A 23,771-nucleotide genomic window follows, 5' to 3' on the forward strand; every position below is an offset into this window, starting at 1 on the left:
ATCCCTCTTGGTAAAATACATACCTGAAAAAAAAACAGAAAGTACCCGCGGTACCCGCCAAAAAGACCCGGGTACCCGCCGCCGCGTGTCCGGGTATCAAGAAATGGCTGAGAAAGGAGCGGGTACCCGTACTTGTCACGGGTACCCGGGTCTACATGGCCATCTTTAATGACTTCTGGATGGTTTATGCATGAATCCAGGATCAGTTTTGGATCATTTGTGGATTAGTTCCAGAATGTTTCATTAATTCTTAAACTACTTTCATCAAAGCCATATAGCACAGTTACAAAAGGGTACAGTATGGCACTCTCTGGAGAGTGCGTCAAAATCTTCCCTGGTGATCAGTAGAGCAAATTTATCATGTATAAGTCAACCCAAAACCACATTGCCACAAAAGCGGTGAAACCCTGAGGGTTGCACATCATAAATTTGCCCATTTATGACATATAATGGTGCATCAAAATGGGGCCTTATATAAACTGTTTAACAACAATGAGGGGAGAGATACAAAACATTTCAGAGATAAGTTCAAGAGAGAAAAAATCATACGCAAAAAGGCGTAGTATGCAAGTGGACAAGGTAATACAGAACAGGTGAGCCAAAGTTGTTAGCTCCTCCCTTAGTGAGGATGCAATTGTAGCAATAACTGTCTCAGATAATGCGAAGCTCCCTAACCAGTTGAGAATGATAAGCCTGGCAAGCTTCGGTTGAAAAAAGTGCGGATGAAGTTGGTTCCGACTGGAATATATGTTAGAAGTGTGAATCAGTTTTCTCAACCGGGCGGCTCGACGGGCGGCAGTCCTTTCTTCTCCACCTCGACGAGGAACTGGTTCGCGTCGTTCATCCGTACAGCGTCTTCGTGCACCTTATCCAGCCATCTATAACATCGTCCAAACCCAGCCACTCATCTGGCATGAGAATTCACCAAACCCCTCTCTTTTTTTAAAAAAAAAAAAAAAAAAAAAGAATTGAGGAAAAGCAGGACTGGCCTTTGAAGTAAACTGGCGTTGTCGCTTCGCAGATCTTTGATCTTTTGTTCTTGTTGGGTGTACTCTAACTGCAGAGTCGACAACTCATCCTGCAAGATCTGTCAACAAAAACGGGCGACAGAAGCGGAGTCAGTGGGTGTTTTTCTTACTATGTAGGAAAGAGAGAGAGACAAGATCTGCGAATAAGAAGATCAAGAAGACTGTGGATCGAACCTGGACGTTCCGTTCCTTCTCTCGCATGACCTCGGCATGGCTAGCGACCCGCTCCCTGAGTCTAGCAGCCTCGACCCTTAACAATCTAGTTTCCTCAACCTCGGCTCTCGACCGCTCCTCCCGCTCCCTCAACGCCTCGTTCATTACCAACAGCCGCTGCGCGTTCTGCCCCTGGGTCTTATACACGCTCGCTAGCTCGTCGCGTAACGTGCTCAACTGACTCTCTAGCGAGGCGGTGTATGCTCGGGCTACCGAAGAGCTGTCGTTCGCAATCACACAAAATTGGTCGACATCAGATCGCAAAAAAAAAAAAAAATCTGTCGGCATCTTTTTGGGATAAGAAGGCCCTTCTGAGGCCCGCCTGCTGGTGAGTCTTAAAGCACACTCACTCGCCGCCGCCTCCGCCTCCAGAAACCGTCCTCGATCCGCCACCGCCACCGCCGATCGAACCCGCAGCTTTCAAAAGCGCGCCGTTGCGTTCTTTGAGGATAGCTGTTTGAGAAGCGAGGCGACGGTCTGGTACACCCAATGGAATTACAGCATAATCAGTTAACCCACGAGAGAGAATGCGGTGTGTTTTTGAAGTGATGAGTGTGTGCGTGTGTACCCACAATGGTCGATGATCAAGTTGAACGCTTTCTCGTTCGAGTCCCGCGCCACGAGCCCCTGTTGGATAACGTCCTGCCAAGACATGCGGAGTGTCGTCAATAGCTTCTTGAAGTTGTGATCATTCGTCCGACCTTCCGCTTAGGATCGCTCGAAGCTCGTTCGTGTTGGGTGTGAGTGTGCTGGTTTATGTATGCGAACTTAACAACGTCCCTCGAGACTTCGGGGGTGAACTCGCGAAGCGAGCAAACATAAACCCGCCAAGTCCTTATTTTGAGTAGCATCTGGATGACTTCCCATCACATCTGGCACCCTCGCAGTTGCCGATGTAGACCCAAAAAGTTTAGATTTTTCCAGGGAAATCCAGCTGTTGGGTCTCCCTGGAAGGCCCTCAGATCTCGGCGGGAAGTGACCCACTTGGAGGACTTCCCTTCAATCTGGGAACCCTTTCCAGACCTAGATCTGACCCAAATTTTGCAGGGAAATCTAGGCTTTGGGACTCTGGGAGCCTCCCAGATCGCTCGCAGATTGTGACAAGAGGTCCTCCTACCTTCCCGTGCAATCTGGGACCCCCGTAGATGTTGATTTAGACTCTACTTTTTAGGCTCTAGATCACTTGCGGGAGGCCCGCAGATCTTGACAGGAAGTAAGTAGAGGAACTTCCTGTCAATTTTCAATAGATCTGGAATTTCAGATTTCGCAGCTGGGAAATCTGAACTTTGGAACTCTGGATCACTTCGGGGATCTTCTCAAGGAACCTTGGGATGGGCAGGAGTTGAGAACTCAATGTTGCTTTAGTCTAAGTTATCATTAAATAAAGACATTGTACCGAAGGAAATCTTTGTCGTTTCTCATAAAACAAACAGAATCAAAAGAGAAGGTAGTTGATGAATTACACACTAAAGAAAGCCATGGGCAAACGATAAGGAGAGAAACGAGTAGCCAGGAGAGGAGGTTAGAAGCCTTTGACAGGTTTCTTACCAGTTGAGCTTTTAGATTTTTTATTAGGGTGAGGATTCCCCTTAGCTTTGATACCTTTTTTCTTATCACGGATCTGATCCTTACGAGCCTGGATATTTTCGTTGCGCTTCTTTTGTTTGTCTTCCTTAAGTTTCTCGACCACCTTGATCCGTTCGTCCCACTGATGTTTCTTCTTCTTCTTCTCCTTGGTCTGTTTCTTGAGTGCCTTCTCGATTTTTTTCCGATCGTCCATCACTTTCGTCCCCGAAGCTTGTAGATTAGCCTTTTCCCACTTCTTGCTCTCTTCAGCCCTCTCCCGAGCCTCCGGCGTCAGTTTCTCCAGGTAGGCTTCTCTCCTATCTAATGCCGTCTTCGCCTCCTGGGGTTTCTTCGACGTCCATGATGGGTTTTTGTGTCCGTGGGAATGGGCTCCATCAACTGCTGATGACTGTTTCAGATCAAACGATAAGGAGGAGAAAGCCAGATCGGGTTCGTGTGCATGAGCGCTATTCTTAGTCGACGACTTCGATCCTTCTGCCGCTGTAGGACCTGCAGCGTGTTTATCGGCTTTCGAAGGGGACGGATCAGGCTGGTTCGATTTCGATTGTAGAGCTGGGTCTTTCGAAACTTCTTTTTGGGGTTGAACGTCTTCACTAGTCTTTCCACCCTTCTGTCGATTTCCAGAACCGGAGGGAGCGTTAGAGGGTTTAGAAGATGAGCCAGCGGATTTCTTCTTTTTGAGTAAGGTTTGTTCCAGTTTGAGTTGTTTCTCTTTCGAGCGTGCCTCCTTCCTTTCCTTCCGTCTCCGATCGCGCATCTCGCCTCGTTTTTTTCTCTCGAGATTGAGAAGAGCGTCTTTGCCGGTCAGACCGACAGAGTCGGAATTTTCCGGTGACAGGTTGGTTCGCTGAGAAGTTCCTTGAAGGACTTCGATGCGTTTTTGAAGTTTAGCTTGTAGCTCGGCCCGAGACAGTTGAGCGGCGGGCGAGACGGTATCCTTGGTTGCTTCGCTTTCCTCATCGCCATCCGGTAAAGTTTTCGTGGTTTTCTGGCTCGACTGTGACTTGTCGCCAGCGCTCTTATTTAACCCTTGTAGTTGTGGAATCGTAGGAAGTGTGTCGGGGTCATACTATTGGGAAGAGAACGGGCGATCAGCATTTTTGATCGACCCAAATAAGCTCGGATACGAACCTTGGCGCGCTTCTGGAGTCGCTTGGCTTCGGGATCAACAGGCTGATGATATTTCTTATTTTTCTTGCCGGATTTCTGAGTGTTGTTTGGGAAGGTGAGTGAGAACTGCTGCTGGGCGATATAGTATTTCGGCGGGATCATGCGCATCAGTTCTTGAAACTGCTGGTCATGGGCCAGTATTGAAGCCTACAGGAAAGGTGGCCGATAAAAACAACAAAGGCCGGTCAATTGGAGATCAAGTATGAGATTAATATCAAGTTAGAAAAACAAACCCTCAGAGCCTCCAGTCCATTGGCGTTTTCCGATTCCATCGATTATAGACTTCCAATATGTACCGGGTGAAGTTTGATGTTGACACTTGTATGTAGAACTCCGCTGGGTCTTCAGCGTGAGCAGCAGGCAAAACAGATTTCAAGTGTCCGTATTGAATACAGTATTGCATATTGTATATTCATAATTGACCAGTGCACTCCAACTTGATGCCGAAGGTGCGAAGCGCCAGGAAGCGCCCCCACCGGATTCGCGCCTCCAGGTGGTTCACAGTTCCCAGATGAGTTTTACTCGGGAGCTGTCGGCGGTTTGTCTCGTAGGTCTGAAGGACCCGCGGAGACTTTTTCCCTCAACAGTTATGTATATGATTCCGTTAAAACATCAGGTGTGCTCCACCTTGTTTGCCCGGAGCTATTTGGTTGCGTATTTCCCCTATATAATGGAGTCAAGTTCGGGCAGCAAGGACTGAGAGAAAACCATTCATTCATTCACAAAACCTTTGCACAACCAACCCCTACTTTCCCTGATCATCCCAAAAATGCTACCCACACTGTGTATAAGCATTGGGAAGTTAAAAAATGTTATCGCAAACAGCTCATGACAATCAAGCTTCACATCGTAGCTCAACAACCATCTCCTACCCTCTATCTCTCGTAATCTTATTGCTCATAGTTGGGGTAGCTCTGGTTGAAGGGGCCGCACCTTCTCTCGGAGCTTCTGCAAGTCATGCTGCCTCCCACGTCAATCACACAACAGAGGCTAAGGCCCCATTTGGAGCCAATATAAATATAGGTGATGTAATCATTTGTAAATTCAATAAAAAATACAAAACTCAACATAAAGAATCCAATTTTTTTTGTAGGAAACCTACAGTACTGGTCTCATCAACTATGAAGTCAGATTTAACTGATTCAGCCATCTTCAGCACCATAATACCATTATATTGCTTTGTTTTGGTCAAAAGTGATATAATGGTACTACAGTACTGAATATGGCTGAATCAGTTTAATCTGATTTCATAATTGAAGAGACCAGTATTGTAGGTTGCCTAGAAAAAATATTTGGAGGCTTTATGTTGAATTTTGTAGTTTTCATTGAATTAACCAATGATTATATCACCTATATTTATATCGGCTCCAAACGAAGCCTAAATGTGAAGAACAGGCCGGGGTTTTGATTGGACAAATGGGGAAGCCGGACGTTTCTTTTGATAATTTGAATGCACCCATTAAAGACCAAGAAATCCTACAACCTGAAAAACCCAGTTTTGAAGAAACACCTTCCAAGGCCGCTGGACAACCACCAAATGAAAAAATACCCAGCAGATTGACTTGTATAGTTAGATTCTTAAACAAGCAGTTTAACAGACTGATGGAATGGTTTAGGAAGAAATTGGGTCCTTCTAGGGATTCAGGGCAGAAAGGTCAATGTAAGTTTCCAAGACTGTTGATTATTCTAATCTGTGAGAGAAAATCCGGATCATTTCATTTATTTCTCAAACCATTAAACTACCAATTGCTGAGAAAAATCATGTGATGTCTCTTCTGGCTTCTTACTTAACCATCCAATCTAGCTGTCAAAATGGAGAGAGAGAAAAAACACGAGGAAAAACAAACCCCATTCATGCAGCCCAAAGAATTCAATGTTCCCTTGGAAACCCAACATTTCACTCTAACCAATGAGAAGGCAATACCAGAAGAAACCCAGCCATCAGGGCAAACTGAGCAGCAAGATTTGTCTTCCAAAATCACACCTGTCATTATGAAAGATGAACAAATGGGCACAACCATGGCACAAAATAAAATTCCAAATCAATACCAGAGTCCAGTGCAACCTGAAGACCACAATGCTCCCTCAAAGGAAAAAACAATCCCAAGGAAGTCTAAACTCCAATACAGTCCCACCAAAACCAAAACTCTCATTGAAAACAATGAGAAAATGGGTTCTGAAATAGCAAGAAATTCAATACCACCAAATTACCTGACTCTAATTGACTCTGACAGTGAAACCCCAAGTGATCTCTTTGTAACAAAAGATTTCATAAAAAAAGATGAAAACAATGTCTATAGAGCACTTGCCCACCTTAAATACAATAATCAAGAGGAACATCAGCTCATTGCAGAAGATATAGTGAATGCCATCAGTAAAAACCCAATGCATTTTGCAAATTATAAGATATCTCCCCAGAATGAAGATGAATATCTTGATATGATCCAGGTGGATGACATCAATCATGGAAAAATTCGTCAGAGTGGAACCAAGGGTGTCATATTTGATGCCTTTTCATGGTTTCATCAAATTGGATTTAGTGTTGCACCAAGGAAAGCTACTGTGAATGAAGGTCATGCCTTTAGTAAATTCATGATATCCTTCATAATTCTTGCCCTAGAATCCCCAGTAATTCTGATTTGATTGAGCCCTAAATAGTGTATTGATCCCTTGAACACCATTTCATCACACTCTCCATACCATTGCAACCATACCCCTTTATATCCACCCCAAAAATACAGTTTTCTTCATTATTTTTAAAAAATCCACAACTACCATGAAAAAATATCTTTATTTTCACTCACTACAAACTGTCAGCCAATGTCTGTAGATTTACGTTTGGTTGATGATGTGAGATATGCAAGGCTGATGTTCAAACAGTGATTTGGATATTTATTGTGAACAGGCAATCTTGAGACAGTGATTTGAGTATGTATTGGAAGATGAGGAGGAATGATATTATGTGTCTTGTCTTGTCTTTGATTTCTGGGGAACATAGAAAAGAGCAAGGGAAACCTAATATAAAGATGAGGAATGATGTAAATCTATACAAGCACATTATGACTATAATGAAGTGAAGGTAAAGTAACTGAGGAGATAAATATTGCAGACTGTGTAGAAAATATAACATTAACTTACTGGAAGTGTGTTGTATTTACTTGCAGATTGACAGTGACATAAACCATCATTTCAAAATTCACATTTTTATTCTCAAAATAAAAATGTTTTGTGATTCATCTCTTGTATTCTAGTTCAATCTTGGAATCCTAATTCAATGTTCTTTGTTTTGGTTAATTTTTTTGGGATCCCTTTGTATCATGCACACACAATCACAGACTTCAAATTTGGTATATGCATGGATAAATCAACAAGGTGTAAAACATCTTTTGTGGGATTCACTTTGAAAAAAAAAAAACTCAAGAAACTTCTGTCAGTTGACATGCAAGAACCAGGTTTGTACTTTGAAGTTTTGTCCAGCTTCATTTCATCTGGTCTTACATACCAGCTTATGTGCTACTGTGGCCCCAATTTGGTGGATTTCCTACTAAGGAAAATTACCAAAACCTTAGCTACAGTGCCTCAAAATTTTACAGCACTGAGTTAAATAACCTCTTTAAGAATGGCTAGCTTCTAGGAAGTACCCCACCAACAGAAGCTAGTTTTGAGGGGGTGGCGGCTTTTGGACATATCTCCTACTAAGGTACTTATTATCCGGCATATTCATAACTTTTTTTCCCACCACATGCATAAAAATTTAAGAGGACAGAGAATTATGCACAAACTGAACTTCTTGAAATTTTTAGTAATATTGTGTCATCAGAACATGTGATATAAGGGGTGCACGGTGGGCTTACTAGGCAAATGACTCCTAACTGTATACCTTTTTGGTTACAGACCCAAATTTTCTGAGAAATTTCATGAATAATTTAATGTTAAAAATTATGCACACCATGAAATTCTTAACAATGGTACCACCAGGAAAAAAAAAATAGTCACTTGATGGCAAGTGACATGATGCAGCTTTGGTTTCTGCTCCAGAGCTACTCCAGCGCTGCTCCAAGTCTGCTCCACCAGCACTTGTAGAGCTTGCAGGACTGCACCAGAGCACTCAATGTGGCACAGTCAGCTGATCCTAATTTTTTCCCAGGAACAGGTGATGCTCATCATAAGCTGAGCAGTAGGCATTGACTGAGCCTGGGCCAAAGCTGAGCATTGGCTGAGCCTGGGCCACAGCTGAGCATTGGATATTCCAAGCCTGAAACAAATCCAAGTGTCAGCTAGACCAAGAATATTCCAAATCTGAGCATCAGCTTAGCCAACAATGGTCCAAAGCTGAGCATCATCTTGGAAAAGGCTTGTGCAGAGCTTAGGATTAGCTGGGACAATACTGTTCAAAAGATTAACACCAGCTGGGCCAAAATTTTTCAAAAGCTGAGCATTGGCTGAGCCAATGCTGGTACAAAGCTGAGCATTGGCTGAGCCAAGGCTGTTCCAAAGCTGAGTATCAGATTTTTTGAGACTATTCAAAAGATTAATATCACCTGAGCCAAGGCTGTTCCACAGCTGAGAATCAGCTGAGCCAAGGCTGGTCCACAGCTGAGCATCAGCTGAGCCAAGGCTGGTCCACAGCTGAGCATCAGCTGAGCCAAGGCTGGTCCACAGCTGAGCATCAGCTGAGCCAAGGCTGGTCCACAGCTGAGCATCAGCTGAGCCAAGGCTGGTCCACAGCTGAGCATCAGCTGAGCATCAGCTGAGCCAAGGCTGGTCCACAGCTGAGCATCAGCTGAGCCAAGGCTGGTCCACAGCTGAGCATCAGCTGAGCCAAGGCTAGTCCACAGCTGAGCATTGTCTTAGCCAAGTTTGGTCCACAGCTGAGCATCAGCTGAGCCAAGGCTGGTCCACAGATGAGCATAAGCTGTTACAGGAGTGGTCAGACTCAGAATCTGAGCATTGGCTGGGCCGAGATTTATCCAAAGCTGAAAATCAGCTGAGTCAATACTGGTCCAAAGCTGAGCATTGGCTGGGCCAATGATAGTCCTAATCTGAGTCTAAGCTGAGCCATGACTGGAATAAAGCTGAAAATAAGCTGGGCAAGGACTGGTTCTGATCTGGGCAACAAAGCTGAGCATGAGCTGGGCACCAAAGCTGAGCATAAGCTGGAAGCTAAAACTGAGTATCAGCTGACCAGAAATGGGGATCAGTGGTGCCCAGCAAAAACTGAGGATCTCCTGTGGAAATTCTTAAACTGGTTAGATGGTGGGTAGATGGTGGGTAGATGATGGGTAGATGGTGGGTAGATGATGGGTAGATGGTGGGTAGCCCGCTGGAGCTGGAATGATGTCACTTGTCATCAAGTGACTATTTTTCTTTCCTGGTGTATCCCATGTTCTGATACCACACCGGTGTGGTATCAGAACATGGGATATAAGGGATGTGCACTAGTAGGTAATATGACAACTGTGAAAACCTTTTATCTCATTTTCTGACATTCCAATATGGCCAAGAATTTCATGGCACATATAGTATACATAATCATAAGTTGTTCCTATTAACATATCTCACATCTCACCATTGTATTAGCATATTCTAGTTATATTCACAGTTTGCAGTCCGCAGCATACTTTGAAACCTAGTTAATTGTACTTAGTCCAGTCCCCATTTGTGTTACTGTTTCTTCATTCAACTATTGTTTCAAAACCCGTTCACCCTGCTCACTCTTCAACTGCAAACTGTATAGGTCCGTTTCCTAGTTTCACTTTGTCACAGCTCTCAAGTCCTCATTCTCTTTCTTTTATACTCTCCCTTGTTTTTAGTTTTGTCCGTTGTGCTCCTGTCGCTGCCGCTGTCCGCTTGCTTGCTCACAAGCTCCTCAAACCCTTAAGGTTAGTATAAATGAACTTCATTCAACTATTGTTTCAAAACCCGTTTGCCCTGCTCACTCTCCAACTGCAAACTGTATAGGTTTGTCTGTTGTGCTCCTGTCGCCGCCGCTGTCCGCTTGCTTGCTCACAAGCTCCTCAAACCCTTAAGACTTTTTGTCCAATAGTTCTTAGTAATTTTCCTTAGTGGGAAATCCGCCAAATTAAAGCCACAGTAGCACATGGCTTTCCTGGGGTGAGATAATGCTGCGCAGCTCACCATGTTCCCTTCAGAGGTTCTTCTGCATGCTGTAACACTTTGGGGGGTTTGGGCGCTGCAGTGTGGAAATATAAATTTTTCTTTGTTTTTGCCATTTTTTGTGAAGGTAAATTTTGAACTTCCATTCTCATCTGGATAGCGGAATTAATTTTCTGACTCCCAAAATCTCCCTGGACCAATGTTGGGTCCTGATGACCCAGCACGGACGTTGAAATCCGGTCCTCCGGACGTTTGCGGCGTTTTGGGAGTCAGAGAAGGACAAGAGTGTTTGCCTTCTTGAATTGACAATATCTAGCTCGTTGACATCCCCAATTGTACTATCTGGTCTCTGCCTACCTTTGGATCGGATAGCCGAAGCCTGCGGGCGCCCGCTCACGGCCATTACTGATTTTAAGGGGCCGGGCCAATATTAAGATGATCTGCAAAAGTGGTGTCCGCGCGCGGCCCCGGGCGGCCTCCTGGACACTCGGCGCAATTGGCATCCTGAAAAAAACCCCGGTATAAATGCGGAAAAGGGGGTACACTCAAACCAGGGACCCCCTGGATACCAGATTACTTTACCATTAATCAATAAAGAGGCCTCTTACATTACTTGCAATGCCTCCATTTGTGTGTTACTGTTAGCAATAACGACGGCAAAATAGTTACATATACTTTACAAAAATCCATCAGATGTTGCAAAGTAACTGCCCACTAGTGATTCCGGCCTCTCACACCTCATCCTCTATGTTCATCACAACAACCAGTCCAACGGAATGGACATGCTCCCTGACTTATGAGTAGTAGCCAAACAAATTCCCTCAACAAAAGAAAAACAAAAGAGCGGTCTGAAAGAGTAAAGTTTCAAGTTAATTGGGACCAGGAGGGCCGCCGCCGCCGCCGCCGCCGATAAGCGCGAGTTTTTTGTCGCGCCCACGGACCTTGCGGTGTGTGAGTGACTTAGAGTGGTGAGTCCGAGCGCGACCAGACGAGGGTCCTCCTCTCGGGGCGTCTGTTCCGGAAGATCTTGGATGGCCGGACGAGGAGGCAGAGCCGGTGGGGTCGGTCGGGGCGGATGGCCCGGGACGTCCTCCCCGGCCGCGTCTATTGCCGCCCCGGCCCCGCTCTCCTCCTCCTGGACCTCCTCCTCGACCCCTCTCTCTTCCTGCCCGCTCGCCCCGCCCGCGACTGCCGTCTCCACCTGGATCTGCCATCGCCGTTCCGCGGTTATTCGGAGCCTGAAGGGCCGTCTGGAGCCGATACTTCTCCAAGATCTCATCCTTCTGAGGCTGCTCTCACACACACAGAGAAACACAAACAGTCTACAACATGAACAGCCGAACAAAAATAGCAATGCTCGATAGCGAGAGATAGACAGACGTTACGTTCGAACATGGTCTTCCAGGCCTCGATCAGGTCGTCCTGTTTCGTAGACAAGAGCCGGTCTTTGAGCGCGAGTCTGCGCTTGGAGCCCCGGGCGCTGGGCAAGAAGACGGCGGGGTCGTCGAGGTAGACGGCGCAGAGCACGGCCTCGTCGAGGCTTCGCGCGTCCAGTCCGCTGCTCTGCTGCTCCGGAGCAGCAGCTTTTCCCCGCGCTTGTGAGCGTGCGGCGGCCGGGAGAGGGGACGACGGACGCGACGGCTCTTCGGGGTCGGAGAGGTCGTCGCCGTCTTCGTGTCCGACCTTGAAGCGATGATCATCATCTGAGAAAATATCCACGACTTGTTCTAAAACGCGCTTTGTCTTCTCATCTTGCGCGTCTTCTTCATCATCCGAGTATATGACTAGCTCGCTCCGCTCCGCTTCCGCCGCCCTTTCTTCGTCCTCTATCCGCTCTAGTCGCGCCTTGATTTGATTCTTCATCTCCTTCGTCAAATGGCTCTTGTCATTCATAATCTCGTTTTCATCTAACCTGTTGTGTTCGAGATGTTCAGATCAATGAATATATATACATATATATATAGATCTTTTGTGTGCGTGTGTGTGTAGAGTGGAACTTACTTGATTTTTCCTATCCTGAGTAGATTAGGATCCATTCGCTGCTCATCGAAGATATTTCGCCTGTTTGCGGTCGGATCATCAGGGAGTGAAGGGTTGACTAGGGGAGAGTGAGAGGGGATGAATTGGGGGTCACTGAAGCTTCGCTCGATCAGGCGTTGTGCGCCTTGCTGAGCGTCCTGGAACTCAGCATGTTTCTCGATGATCGATCGGAGTGTCTGTGGACTGGCCAGATCGGGGAGGACGGACAAGACCTCATTGACGATCGATGTGAGTTCAGGACGGTCGTTGTTTTTGGTGGGTTGGTGGCCATTGTAGATCTTGAATATCGGATGGTCCTCCGCTGCTGAGAAGAAGGCTGCGAGAGGGTCCTGCTTGGCCTTGGAGTTGTTTGTGCCGGTCAGTTCTTCGAGATCGCGGATTAGGCTGGGATAGTTGAGATAGAGCTCGGTGAGCAGTCTGGTTGACTTGGAGCTGAGTAGGCTGAAGAGTTGCTGTTTGAGTGGGCTTGAGTCGAATGCGACGGTGGCCGATCTGAGCCTGGGGATGATACCGTGCTTGAGGACGTGGATGATGATGAAGAGTAGCTCTCTTCTGATATCATGTGCGTTGTGCTGTTGGCGTTGTTCCTCTTGCTCCTGTTGGGTGATCAGTCTGGTGAGTTCATTGAATGGGTTGATGTCTTCCTGATGGCTTGATGTGTAGTATTCTTTGATTAGGCTGGGATGGGAGAGTGCGATGAGTCGTAGCTGGGTTGCTTGCAGTAGTTCTGGTGGGTTGGCTGCACACAGTCTCTGGGCGAGTAGTTGGATGTGTATGCTGAGTTGCTGTTGGAGTTGCTGGTTTCTGTTTAGGTTGTCGGCGATGATTTTCTGTATGACTGATTGATTTTTTTCGGCATAGCTGCTGATCAGCTGGACTATCAGCTGGGGTGTGAGCTTTTGTTGTAGTCTATTGAGGTTCTCGGCCAGTCTGAGCAGGCTGTTTCTGAGTGCGTCGGCGTGAGTTTTCCGTCTCAGTACGCTGGTCAGCAGTCGTTGGATGTCCTGGCCGAGTGGTTCTTCGACGTGGCTGAGTGCGTCGAGTCGCCGGTTGAGTTGCTGGATGGTTTCGTCCATCGTCGCTCATGGAGTCATCGTGGCTGCTCGAGCCAACGGAGTCGAGCTTGCATCTTCCCCGGGTGGTCATCCCGGGTAGTACATACATACTCCGGCGGATCCTGAGCACAGCATGGTAACAACTGGGTTACTATAGAATTTTAAAAAAACGTTAGAGCTTCACAATAGAATTTTAAAAAAACATTAGAGCCCATTTTAAGGCCTTGATGCAACGGTGCCACACTTAGCTTGATATGAATTTCTGAGATATTACTGCTGAGAATTAGAGAAATCAATGAAGAGTTTGTTGGAATTTGGGTAATCAACAGCGAACCTTTCCCACCTTTCCTAGAGCTTTGGCCTAAAGGTTCTCAATTCTCAGCTCAGTTGGCGATGTGTAACGTTTAAATCAGAGAAATGAAGGGTTTTCAAAGCTGTGGAAACTTGGCATCAAAAAAAACCTGTCCTATTTCTCTTAGAAGCCCACTCAAGGTCCCTCTCAACTCTGAGGGACAATCCTGCCGACATTGTTCACGGGGATGGGGACTTGTTCAGTTCTGCTGAATTTTGGTGCCCGTTGTAATTCCTTTCTTTTTTGTAAAAAAAAAGTATTTTTTCACTAAGCAAACAATTCCCGGGTCGGAAGTTGGAGAGACGATTCGCAAAGAAAGCTCCTTGGTCCTGGCGACCATCTCATACGCTATTGCTTTGTTGCAGGCTCATGATCGTTATAGAATGATAAAGGACGCAGCTAACGAGATGCAATAAGAAACACGACAACGGCTCAAGAAGGAAAAGAAAGTAAAAGCAAGATTTTTTTAGAACTCTAGAACCTGAGTCGTTGATCGATAACCATCAAAGATACAAACCCCATTCGTGGGGACGTACTGGCGCGTGATCAGCTTGATTACTTCCTGAGAAACAAGGCCTCCAGCCATACTCCCAATGTGAGGGAGTTCGCTTCCCGCCGATCTGACCCTTTTTTGAGTAAAGAAAGCCGATGATTGCAACGGAGCAGAAAACACAAATGAGCACCCACCTCCCCCTCCCCCAAAAAAGAACGTAAATTAGATGCTTACATTTCCTTCAATACTTTCTGTAGTTTTTCAGGAACTATCTTATCCTGCGCATCATCCCTCGGGGCAACCCATCTGCGTGACTTTAACCAGTCGAGTGAGTATCTCGTAAGCTGATCCAAGTCGTGGCCTTCCCCGCCTTTGTGCATCCCAGGATATTCACCCCGATAATGATATCGAGATGTGTCCTTGTATTCCGACCTATAAGAGGCCATGGCCTCGAACGCCACATACCAAGTTGCGTGATATTCTTCATTCCCCGGCTGACATTCTCTTCTAAACTGGGGAACTTTTTCGATTGTTTTGGGGATGAGACCAACAACAGCAACAACAGAAAACGGTTTGACGAATTTGAAGGAGCTCACTCAGGTCTTTGGGGTCTTGATCAACTCTGCCTCCCCGGATCACACGTATGTGGGCGGAGTTTTGTGCAAAGCGCTCAACCATCTCGGGAGAGACATCGAACTCGCGGGGGTTAAGCCATTGCTCAAGGTCTTCGGTATACTCCCGTCCCTTGTCTGCATACTCCTCTTGTAGTGATCCTATCACCTCCTTAACGATCTCCTTGAATCTTTCCAGGTCTTGCAACGCTTGCTGGTGATAGATCAATCGCATCTTGATGTTGTTCTTGGTATCGGCCTTCATGTCTGGGAGGGCGCCGGATAAGGGTAGTTGGTGGGTCGGACTTGTTTTAACGAATTCTCGCAAGCTTCGCACAAGTAACCAAAACTTGGAATCAAACCAGGGTATCTCATCACATTGAGGATCATTGAATAATTCTTCAATGTGTCTGGGCACCCAGCAGAAAGCGTTGCCAGTTAAACGATAGCTTTTGAGTTACGATTAAGGCTAGCCGAAGGGGAAGAGAAACAATGCTACAGTCTTTGGTCGGTTGACAAGCTTTCCCAACTAGTCCCACTGCTTCATCAAAGTTCCTTTCGTTAGCATCTCGCTTATCGGCGAAGATCATTTCCTTTAATTCTGCTTGCCCCGCTGAGTTTTGAGGTGACATCCCACAGTGCTGTAATCGAAACCAAAGATAAGGCTCTCTTCTTCGTTCGATCCGAGCAAATTATGAGATATCACTGACTTTAGATTTGAAGAGTTCCAGGAAGTGGATAACAATCACAACGGCCGGGATAAGGAAGTATGCACTCCTCCCGATGACCGGAACGAACCCTTCCCTTGATGACCGGGTCGTTACGGTCATTTGGAGGAGTGCATATTCCCTCGATGACCGGAACGAACTGGTCATCAAGAGGAGTATCTACTCCTCAAGATGACCGGTTCGTTGCGGTCATCTTGAGGAGTACATCTTCCACTCGATGACCAGTTCGTTCCGGTCATCAAGGGAGTATGCACTCCTCCCGATGGCCGGAACGAACCGGTCATCTAGAGGTAGATATGATGACCGGTTTGTTCCGGTCATCTTGATGAGTACACCCTCCTCTCGACCACCGGTTCGTTCCGGTCATCTTGAGGAGTACACCCTCCTCTCGATGACTGGTTCGTTCCGGTCATCGGGAGGAGTGCATACTCCCTTGATGACCGGAACGAACTGGTCATCGAGTGGAGGATGTACTCCTCAAGATGACCGCAACAAACCGGTCATCGAGAGGAGTGGATCCTCCGGTCATCTTGAGGAGTAGATACTCCTCTTGATGACCAGTTCGTTCCGGTCATTGAGGGAATATGCACTCCTCCAAATGACCGTAACGACCCGGTCATCGAGGGAAGTGATTACTCCTGCGGTCATCGAGAGGAGTAATCACTTCCCTGGATGACCGGTTCATTTCGGCCATCTGGAGGAGTAACCTAAGGACATCGAGGGGAGCTCTCGATGATCAAACGGACCTATCATCGAGGGGAATACATTGCTCCCGATGCCCGGTGTGTATTGCTCTGGCTGACCGGTCAGTACCGGTACCAAGGAGTTGATTAATCTGCGGTCCCATGGTACGCATTGTGGACAGCTCGGATTTTGAACTCCGGGAAACCGTGCAGGGAAAATAATCCCAACAAACCGGTATTTTTGGGGGCTCGGAATCCGAGCTCCTGATCCGCGGAAAGCTATGGTACGGGCCCTAAGTCCCTCGATCCGAGGCGCGCGAGCGCTGTCGCGAAGCGACCCTCCGAAGGAGGGACTTACGCCCTACCTCGCAAAACAGTAGGCAGCAGATGTCTGTTTTCAGCCTTTTTTGCTTGTCCCTCCATTGAGGCTACGCAAGGACAGCTGGGGCCAAGTCAGCTGCTTCAAGAGATAGCCAAGAAGCATGGCTCTCTGCTGGTATCTTTCTTTTACCTGTAACACATGAGCTTGATTTTTTTTAAAAAGAATAAGAGCTGCTAGGTTTTGACAGGTGTCAAAAGTATGGCTTTGACCGAGGCCTGTTTGAACAATGCCCTCCCAAAACCCATGAACTCCTTTTTATTTCATTTGGGATTCAAGAGTGTTTTTGGAGGGATCCGACCTCAGGAAGGTGGAAAGTGAAAGGGCAGATGTAGGCGGACAATTCTGTCTGCTCAGATTTTCGATGGCTTTTACTTGAGTTGAGATATCAAGAGTTGAAGATTTTGAAAATTTTCCCCAGCCAAATGGGATTTCTGCTGCCTACTGTTTTGCAAGGTAGGGTGTAAGTCCCTCCTTCGGAGGGTTGCTTTGCGACAGCGCTCGCGCGCCTCTGATCAAGGGACTTAGCTAAGTTTGGGATTATTACCAGGCTTCAATTATTTTACATGGCCGTTGGGGCGAACCTGAATGTACACAGCAGTTGCACATTGCCGCCGAAGCACCCAAAGTTTGGCCGTCAATTTGATGGACGCGCCCCAGCCATTCATGACCGTTCACATGCCGGCCTCCGGTCAACCGTCAAGCGGACCGCCAAACTTGGCGGCACCCCCGCCAATGCGCAATTGGGCAAGCGGCTGGCAAAAGTAAGGGTGGCTCAAACCCAGTGGCAGTTTGCCGTTGAACCCAAGCCCCCCTACAAAATTGATCAGGGCCATTTGCTCACTGTTTGACCACAATTGCCGGCTGATCACATCACCCCGAGCCCAAAACCACGCTCACTTCCAGATCCACTGCTGCTCACAGCTCTCCAATCCCTTTTGGCAGACATACTCGGGTCAACTCACAAGACACGCTCACTTTGGTTTTACGGCCACCTGGGCACTTTTTTTTTTGTTTTTATTGAATTTTACAGTTTTTAATTGCGGCAGTAGACCTTGGTAAAAGCCGGTAAAGCCCTTGTTTTTGAATACTTTCTTGACACAATCCATGCTGTTCTTGTAAAGAAGTTCTCCAACGACTTTACTACACTGGTTTTGCATACGAGTCTTCACAAGGTCGATTGGATACACAGTTGTGGCTCCTACTTATACAGACAATGAGTTTCATAAGACGTTGGAAATGTACAGCCGGTAAGGGAGCGTGCAAGATTAGCCGTCAATCTAATGGTTTCGGCCAATACGACACTGTCGGAATGTAGCTTACAGGCACCAGCAATCCCACCCAGTCCAAAGTTGTAAATCGATTTGCCTAATCCGTGCCAGAAGGTTGTTCGGCGTTCCCACATTGGATCCAAGAGCATGCCGAAGTCAGCAAGCCCAAGACGCGCATTCAATTCGCCCATGCCAGCAAAAGGAAACAATCAGCTCACTCGAATTCTGTGTCTGGTTTTTTCAACAGAGTTTGGAAAACCACGAAATCGTCCCAGGTAACTTTGCCGTTCTTCTTGAGATCGGCAATTTTGAATAAAATCGAATATTGGGATTTATGGATCTTATGAAATGTTTCATTCGAGGGTGCAACTGCGTTGATGAAACCGTCCTTGTTCAAAAACCTGTCAACATCAAGCTCAAGGATCTCAGCAGAGGTGCTTGCTCAAGACGATCGAGTCTGTGAGTGGAAAACTGACTTTGTGTCTGTGCTTGTGTCATCTTGGATGGCAAATTGTTCAAACTGATTCTTCCAGCGATCAAACTCAGTGCGTTCAGCGAGAGCAACTGCGTGGAGGGACAATGCAACACCGTTTCAGATATCAGTTCTTATGCGTCCACCCACGACTGGCACTTAGTAAGGCGAGCAGGACAAAGCAAGAACGGGACAAGAGCCGCGTGATGGGGAGCTCGAGTCAGCCATGAGCTCATCAAGGCGGGTGATCGAAGATGGCCGGCAAGACGGCAAGAGGAAAGACCCCAAGATGGCTTACAGGGAACCTTGACAGGCTGACTTGGAGTCTGCAAGGAGCCGATGGAGCCAAGCAAGGTGCGGAGCTCGATGGAGGATGCGATGTGGAGGTGGGCGTGCTGTGGATGGGGTGTGGGCCGGGCAAGGAGGAGGCAGGCACAAAGGGACACGTATGTGGGTTGGTGAGGGTGGGGGAGATGGAGAGTGGCGGTGATCCGATGAGCGGACTTAGAAAAAATGAGGCGGGTGGATGGGTGAGGGCCAAGGGTGATGTGTCCCTCTGATGGGCGGACTTTGTCTTGGCCCCCTCTGCCCTTTTTTTTTGGTTTACATAGCAAACGGGAGGAGTTGTCGAGGTGTTGGTTGCCCATCGTTGCCAATCTGCAGGCCGTTAGTGAATGTTGACTGCATGTTGATGCTGTGGCCGGCGGCGGATCGTTGGTCAGGTGATTTTGCCGGCCATTCAACTGGGGTAAAGTCACGGGTTACTTACCTGACTGCAAAATCCGGCGGGTTGGTTGGTAGTTTGGTGGTCATTTTGCCGGCTGACCGGAGGCCGACAGGTGGGCGGTCAATCAGGCGGGTGTTTTGTCTTTGACGGCAGTTTTGACGGGCAAAACCTTAATCCGTGCAACTGCCGTGTACACGGCGGGGGTACTTCCTGCCGCGACCTTGGGTGGATCTGACGGGTTGCGCTTGATCCGTGAAACGGACGAGGGATCCACCGTGGATCCAACAGGTCGCGCTTGATCTGTGAAACGGACATGGGATCCACCGTTTCCCACATGATTGTGGGCACGCTGTAGGAGATGGACAGGGGTCTTGATTCCTCGTCACTCCAATGAGAAAACTTCAGTGGACTCTACGCAAGGAGATTGAATCTTGGTGGAGTCCATGAAAGCACTTTTTTGTGTGCGTCAAAACCACATACTCCTCTTTTTGCTATGTGGACTCCACATGCCCCAACTGGCTGTTGATTGGCAGTCTCATCACTTGCCCAGTTAGGTTTTGATGCCCCAAAAAATTGGCAAGCCCTGATCTCCAAGCTGCCTCTTGGAACCAAGGCCTGACCAACCTCAACAACCAATTCAACCAAGTTGAGTGTCTCACCCCTCCCCATCCCTCTCCCAGCCCAGGTCTGACGTTGTGTGTGTGTGTGTGTGCAGATCAAGAAGGAGTACGAGTGGTCGGACACGGAGTCCATTGAGGGCTTGGAGGCCTCCAACGCCACCGCCACGCCCGGCCAGCAGGTGCGGGCCGACTTTGAGGAGATCATGGACGACTTCCTTGGCCGCTTCAAGGTCCTTGGCGGCAAGATGAAGCCCGTCATGGCCGGCAACTCCCCCCTCGATAAGCTCAACACCCTCTGCTCCAAGCTCCTTGGCCCCGCCGCACAGCCCAACTGCCACCTCAAACGCCGCGCCGTCAAGGAGCAGATCCTTGCCAAACTCAAGGCCGACCAACATGCCCACGACTCCCGGCTTGCATTGCCCTCCCAGGCTGCCATCAGGGAACGATACACCACCCTTGATCGGCACGATCACCAGGACAAGTGGGACTGCCAAACCATCCTGTGTAAGCCCTTGCATTCCTCATACCCCTCCAAAAAAACCCACTGAAGCCTTTGCATCTGTTAAGCTACTTATTCCAACCTGGAGAACCACCCGCGAGTTATCAGGATCAGGGACGCGATTGGTGCTGCGGAGCGCAAGCCCCGGGACAAAGCTGTTGGGGCGCGCGTGGAGCCAAAGATCGGGATTGACAGGGCCATGGGGTTTCCCGTCATCAACAGCCACATGTCTGCTTTGCAGGACCAGGCCGACAAGGCCAGCGATGGCAACAGCTCTGGTAACTATGCCTTTTTTGGAAGGGGTGTTGAGGGTGGTGACACTGACTCTGGACACCCATTCCACGACAGACTTGGCCCGTGAGACGCTCAAGCGCAACCGCAACAAAGCCCCCAAGACCAAGCGGGCGCGCCCAGTGTATGCAATTGTGAAGTCGGGATGATCGGGATGAACAGGCCTCTTCAATCTTTGATACAAAGCATATTGTAAATTTCTCTTCCCTCTTTTAAATTTGTGTCTCTAGCTCTTCTTCTTGTTATTTGATGTAATGCATCAGCTGTTACCCCCTGGGAACAGCTTTCAGCTCAGACAAATTTCACCCGATGAACCTATATTTCTGGTCAGAGATAAGGTCAATGAGCCCATCTGATGCATGGCCCCACGTGGATCCAACCACTTGTTGGATTGTGGATGGGGAGGCTTTGATGTGTCCACAGAAAGCTCATGGCATCCGTGGATTTCTTGGGTTGATCCCGTCAAGGCCACCCCTGAGATATGGGTGGTGACCTCGTGATACCCTGGACCGTCACCTGCAGGTCCGACCTCGCGCACGGGTTCCCAAGGAATCCTCGGAGATTTGCAGTTAGGTGCACGTGGAGGTACTCCCGGGGTGTAGCCTAAACAAAGATCACCATTATAATTTGGTTGTGGATTTGCAACAACAGCAAAAAAAAAGTGCAACAAAAAAAAGCGACCAACATGCCGAGTAGCCTCCCCGGGAAGCGGGTGCTTTAACTGCTGGAACGGACCAGTCATTGAGGCTCAATGACCGGAACGACCTGGCCATTGAGGAAGTTGTGTGTTCCCCCTCCCCGTGGCCGGTTGTACCGCTTGGTGCTCATCTACATGTGTCAGCATATATCGGCGATCACGCTTGATGGCCAGGTAGCTGGTCCGTACCGGTCATCAAGGCTGAACTCTTGATGCCGGGTGTGTATATTAGCACTCTTCACGTAAGCTAAACATCAGCAAGATTGAAATAAATTTTATCCCATTGTGCCAGCCAATTTGGCTGGGAAAGTATGCTGATGTATATCTCTCACCATGGTCATAGATTTCTTATGTGAACAGTGCTATTCTACTTTCTCATACATCTGGCCATTGAAAGGAGTGTGAAATTTCCTCTCAATGGCTGGGGTCATCGATAGCAACACACTACTCAATAGCCGGCCATCAAGAGGGTGTACACACTCTCATCGATGGCCCGTCTATTCCAGTCATTGAGGGGAGTGTGAATCTCCTCTCAATCATTGTCAGGTACACACTCCCTTTGTGACCTGCCATCCGGCCTTCAAGAACAACTCACCAAGCCTTCAATGGCCGACCCCAACCGTTCATCAAGAGGGGATCAAACTACTCCCCTCAAAGAACATTTCATTCCCGCCATTCTGGTCCATTCCAGTATGACCAATACCCGCGCCGGGGATCGGTATCGGTCATACTGGATGAGATCCGCCCGCGGCTGGGTGGGAGGGTGGGCACCTGAGATGGTCAGCATACGTACTCGACATTTTTTTTGTGTGTACATAACCATGGTGATTCTACCAAAGCAGAATTGCTTAGGCTAGATTCATCTCCCCGGTTGGATCAACCGGGGATCAACTTGACCCGGAGCTTGGTTTGGAGCTAGTGGGGTATAAATCTAGCCCCCACTAGTCCTCGGACTAACTTTTAAAATGAATATGCATCATGCTCAATGGCATGAACTCTATGTGTTTAGGTGCCAAACACATACCATACAGGCACCTAATCACATAATCTCTGACAGCCTCGGACCTCCCAATCTACACCAATGTGGTCAGCCACTCAGATTAGCTTACTCCGACCGTAATCCAAGCTAGTTAGTCCAGACTAACTTAGCAACGGATGCGGATGCTCTAAGAGCATCTCCACCGCGGGTGCTAAACTGTGTTGCCAAATCTTTGAGTTTGGCGACTGGGGCGCAGTTTTAGCAACCTGCAGCGAGGCAGCTTTGCACCGCAAGTTGCCATGATTGGCAGCTTGTGGTTGTGAAATGTGTGGTTTTGTGTTGCTGTCGGGGGAGAAGGTGAGAGTATCACATGAGAGATGTGTGATACTTGCAAGGGTGGCGCAAGGTTGGGGTTCTATCCTGTTTCCAAATTTGCAAACAGGATAGCTACCTCATTTTGGGATCCACTGGTGAACAATTTCATTTTTGGCTAATTGACTGGTCTCTAATTGTGGATTTCTCATATTTGATACCCCCTATTGTTATTCCCAAATACAGCCCAATACACTAACAGTTAGTGTATCCAAAGTTTCTCATTGAAGATCTTGGGTATTGTTATCCAGGATACACTCAAAATACACTAACAGGTAGTGTATTTCTTTCGGATAACCAAGATTTCACTGAAAGTTAGTGTATCAGAGTTAGGATAAAAATCTTCTGCACTACAGTCTCTGTTATTTCATGGTTTTTGGCCTCTAGAAAATGATTCTCAAAACATTATGTCCTACATTTATTTTTTTGCAACTCAAAACCAACTTGACTACCAGAAATATCAATACACTTAATACACTTAAGGTGTTCAAAGTTGAAATCATAAAATTTTCAATACATAAAATCATAAAATCGTAAAACTTTCAAGTGATGATTTTATATGTACCATTCTAGAAATATTGCTCTAATTTGAGTGCTTAGGTGGAACATATTTTTTTCTGCTTAGAATTTTATGATTTTATGGTGTTTATATGATTTTATGCAAGACAACTTTGAACACCCTAACTGAAAGTAATTTTATCATTAATTGCAGAGATAAAATATCAGTTATTGTATTTTTTATCAGGAATAACAACAGATAACAATCATAAGAATAGGATTTGGTTATTGTTAACCTGACATATTTCAGCTACACTAACAATACAATAACAGATAAAAGAATAACATCAAAAATATGTATTGTTATTGACAGAAAATCATGTGGATAACAGTATTATGTGTGTAGTGCAGTGGAAAAAACTAACAATACAGTTAGTGTGTCAGCCCACCTTTGGTTTTTGCAAGCATGTCCAGCAGCTCTACAAGGGGCTTGATGGATGGTGGAGGGCTGTCTGTCTGCACAAGAAGCTAGGCTTCAAGGCCGTGCCACTCATGAGCCTGCCTGGGTAGTGGTTGATGTGTAATAAGTGATCCTTTGAAAATTGGGGGTTGGCCAAGCCTTAGGTGCGTCAGGATTCACGCCAAAGCTCGACTCTTGGGGGCAAGACTCTCTGTGAGACAGAGACCCTGCGGGACCCTCCTCCAGAGAGGCTTTGTTAAGCTTGGGTGGGATGCCAAACCAAGCTTAACTAAGCCTCTCCTTTGGAGACGCCCTCCTGCAAGCGGGAGGGTGCTTGCGCCGCGCAAGCACAGGGAGGGACTTGTGTTAAGTTTGATGCCAAAGGGACATGGGATATCATCATTTCCCCTGTCCCCCCAAAAATAACCT

At 47.3% G+C, this 23,771-nt stretch overlaps 5 protein-coding genes across 5 annotated transcripts; 1 reads left to right on the forward strand and 4 right to left on the reverse strand.

The window, feature by feature from the left end:
• Positions 1-772: 772 nt before the first annotated feature.
• Positions 773-1,895, reverse strand: PtA15_2A725 (uncharacterized protein; the record flags this gene model as incomplete). Its single annotated transcript, XM_053166775.1, has 5 exons — positions 773-878; positions 990-1,087; positions 1,203-1,461; positions 1,592-1,718; positions 1,814-1,895. 5 exons carry the CDS (start codon positions 1,893-1,895, stop codon positions 773-775), a joined length of 672 nt encoding a protein of 223 aa, XP_053017963.1.
• Positions 1,896-2,763: 868 nt separating this feature from the next.
• PtA15_2A726 (uncharacterized protein) lies at positions 2,764-4,270 on the reverse strand (the record flags this gene model as incomplete). The annotated part of the gene is made up of 3 exons (XM_053166776.1): positions 2,764-3,897; positions 3,960-4,145; positions 4,232-4,270. The coding sequence occupies 3 exons, from the start codon at positions 4,268-4,270 to the stop codon at positions 2,764-2,766; spliced, it is 1,359 nt and encodes a 452-aa protein (XP_053017964.1).
• A 6,576-nt stretch (positions 4,271-10,846) lies between these two features.
• Positions 10,847-13,231, reverse strand: PtA15_2A727 (uncharacterized protein; the record flags this gene model as incomplete). The annotated part of the gene is made up of 5 exons (XM_053166777.1): positions 10,847-10,904; positions 11,057-11,219; positions 11,317-11,404; positions 11,496-12,027; positions 12,117-13,231. The coding sequence occupies 5 exons, from the start codon at positions 13,229-13,231 to the stop codon at positions 10,847-10,849; spliced, it is 1,956 nt and encodes a 651-aa protein (XP_053017965.1).
• Positions 13,232-14,028: 797 nt separating this feature from the next.
• On the reverse strand, positions 14,029-14,931 carry PtA15_2A728 (uncharacterized protein; the record flags this gene model as incomplete). Its single annotated transcript, XM_053166778.1, has 3 exons — positions 14,029-14,188; positions 14,290-14,575; positions 14,652-14,931. The coding sequence occupies 3 exons, from the start codon at positions 14,929-14,931 to the stop codon at positions 14,029-14,031; spliced, it is 726 nt and encodes a 241-aa protein (XP_053017966.1).
• Positions 14,932-19,432: 4,501 nt separating this feature from the next.
• PtA15_2A729 (uncharacterized protein) lies at positions 19,433-20,485 on the forward strand (the record flags this gene model as incomplete). The annotated part of the gene is made up of 5 exons (XM_053166779.1): positions 19,433-19,475; positions 19,540-19,571; positions 19,648-20,050; positions 20,114-20,323; positions 20,394-20,485. 5 exons carry the CDS (start codon positions 19,433-19,435, stop codon positions 20,483-20,485), a joined length of 780 nt encoding a protein of 259 aa, XP_053017967.1.
• Between the last annotated feature and the right edge of the window lie 3,286 nt (positions 20,486-23,771).

Source organism: Puccinia triticina, chromosome 2A (assembly GCF_026914185.1).
Source record: "Puccinia triticina chromosome 2A, complete sequence".
In the NCBI taxonomy this organism is placed as follows: Eukaryota; Fungi; Basidiomycota; class Pucciniomycetes; order Pucciniales; family Pucciniaceae; genus Puccinia; species Puccinia triticina.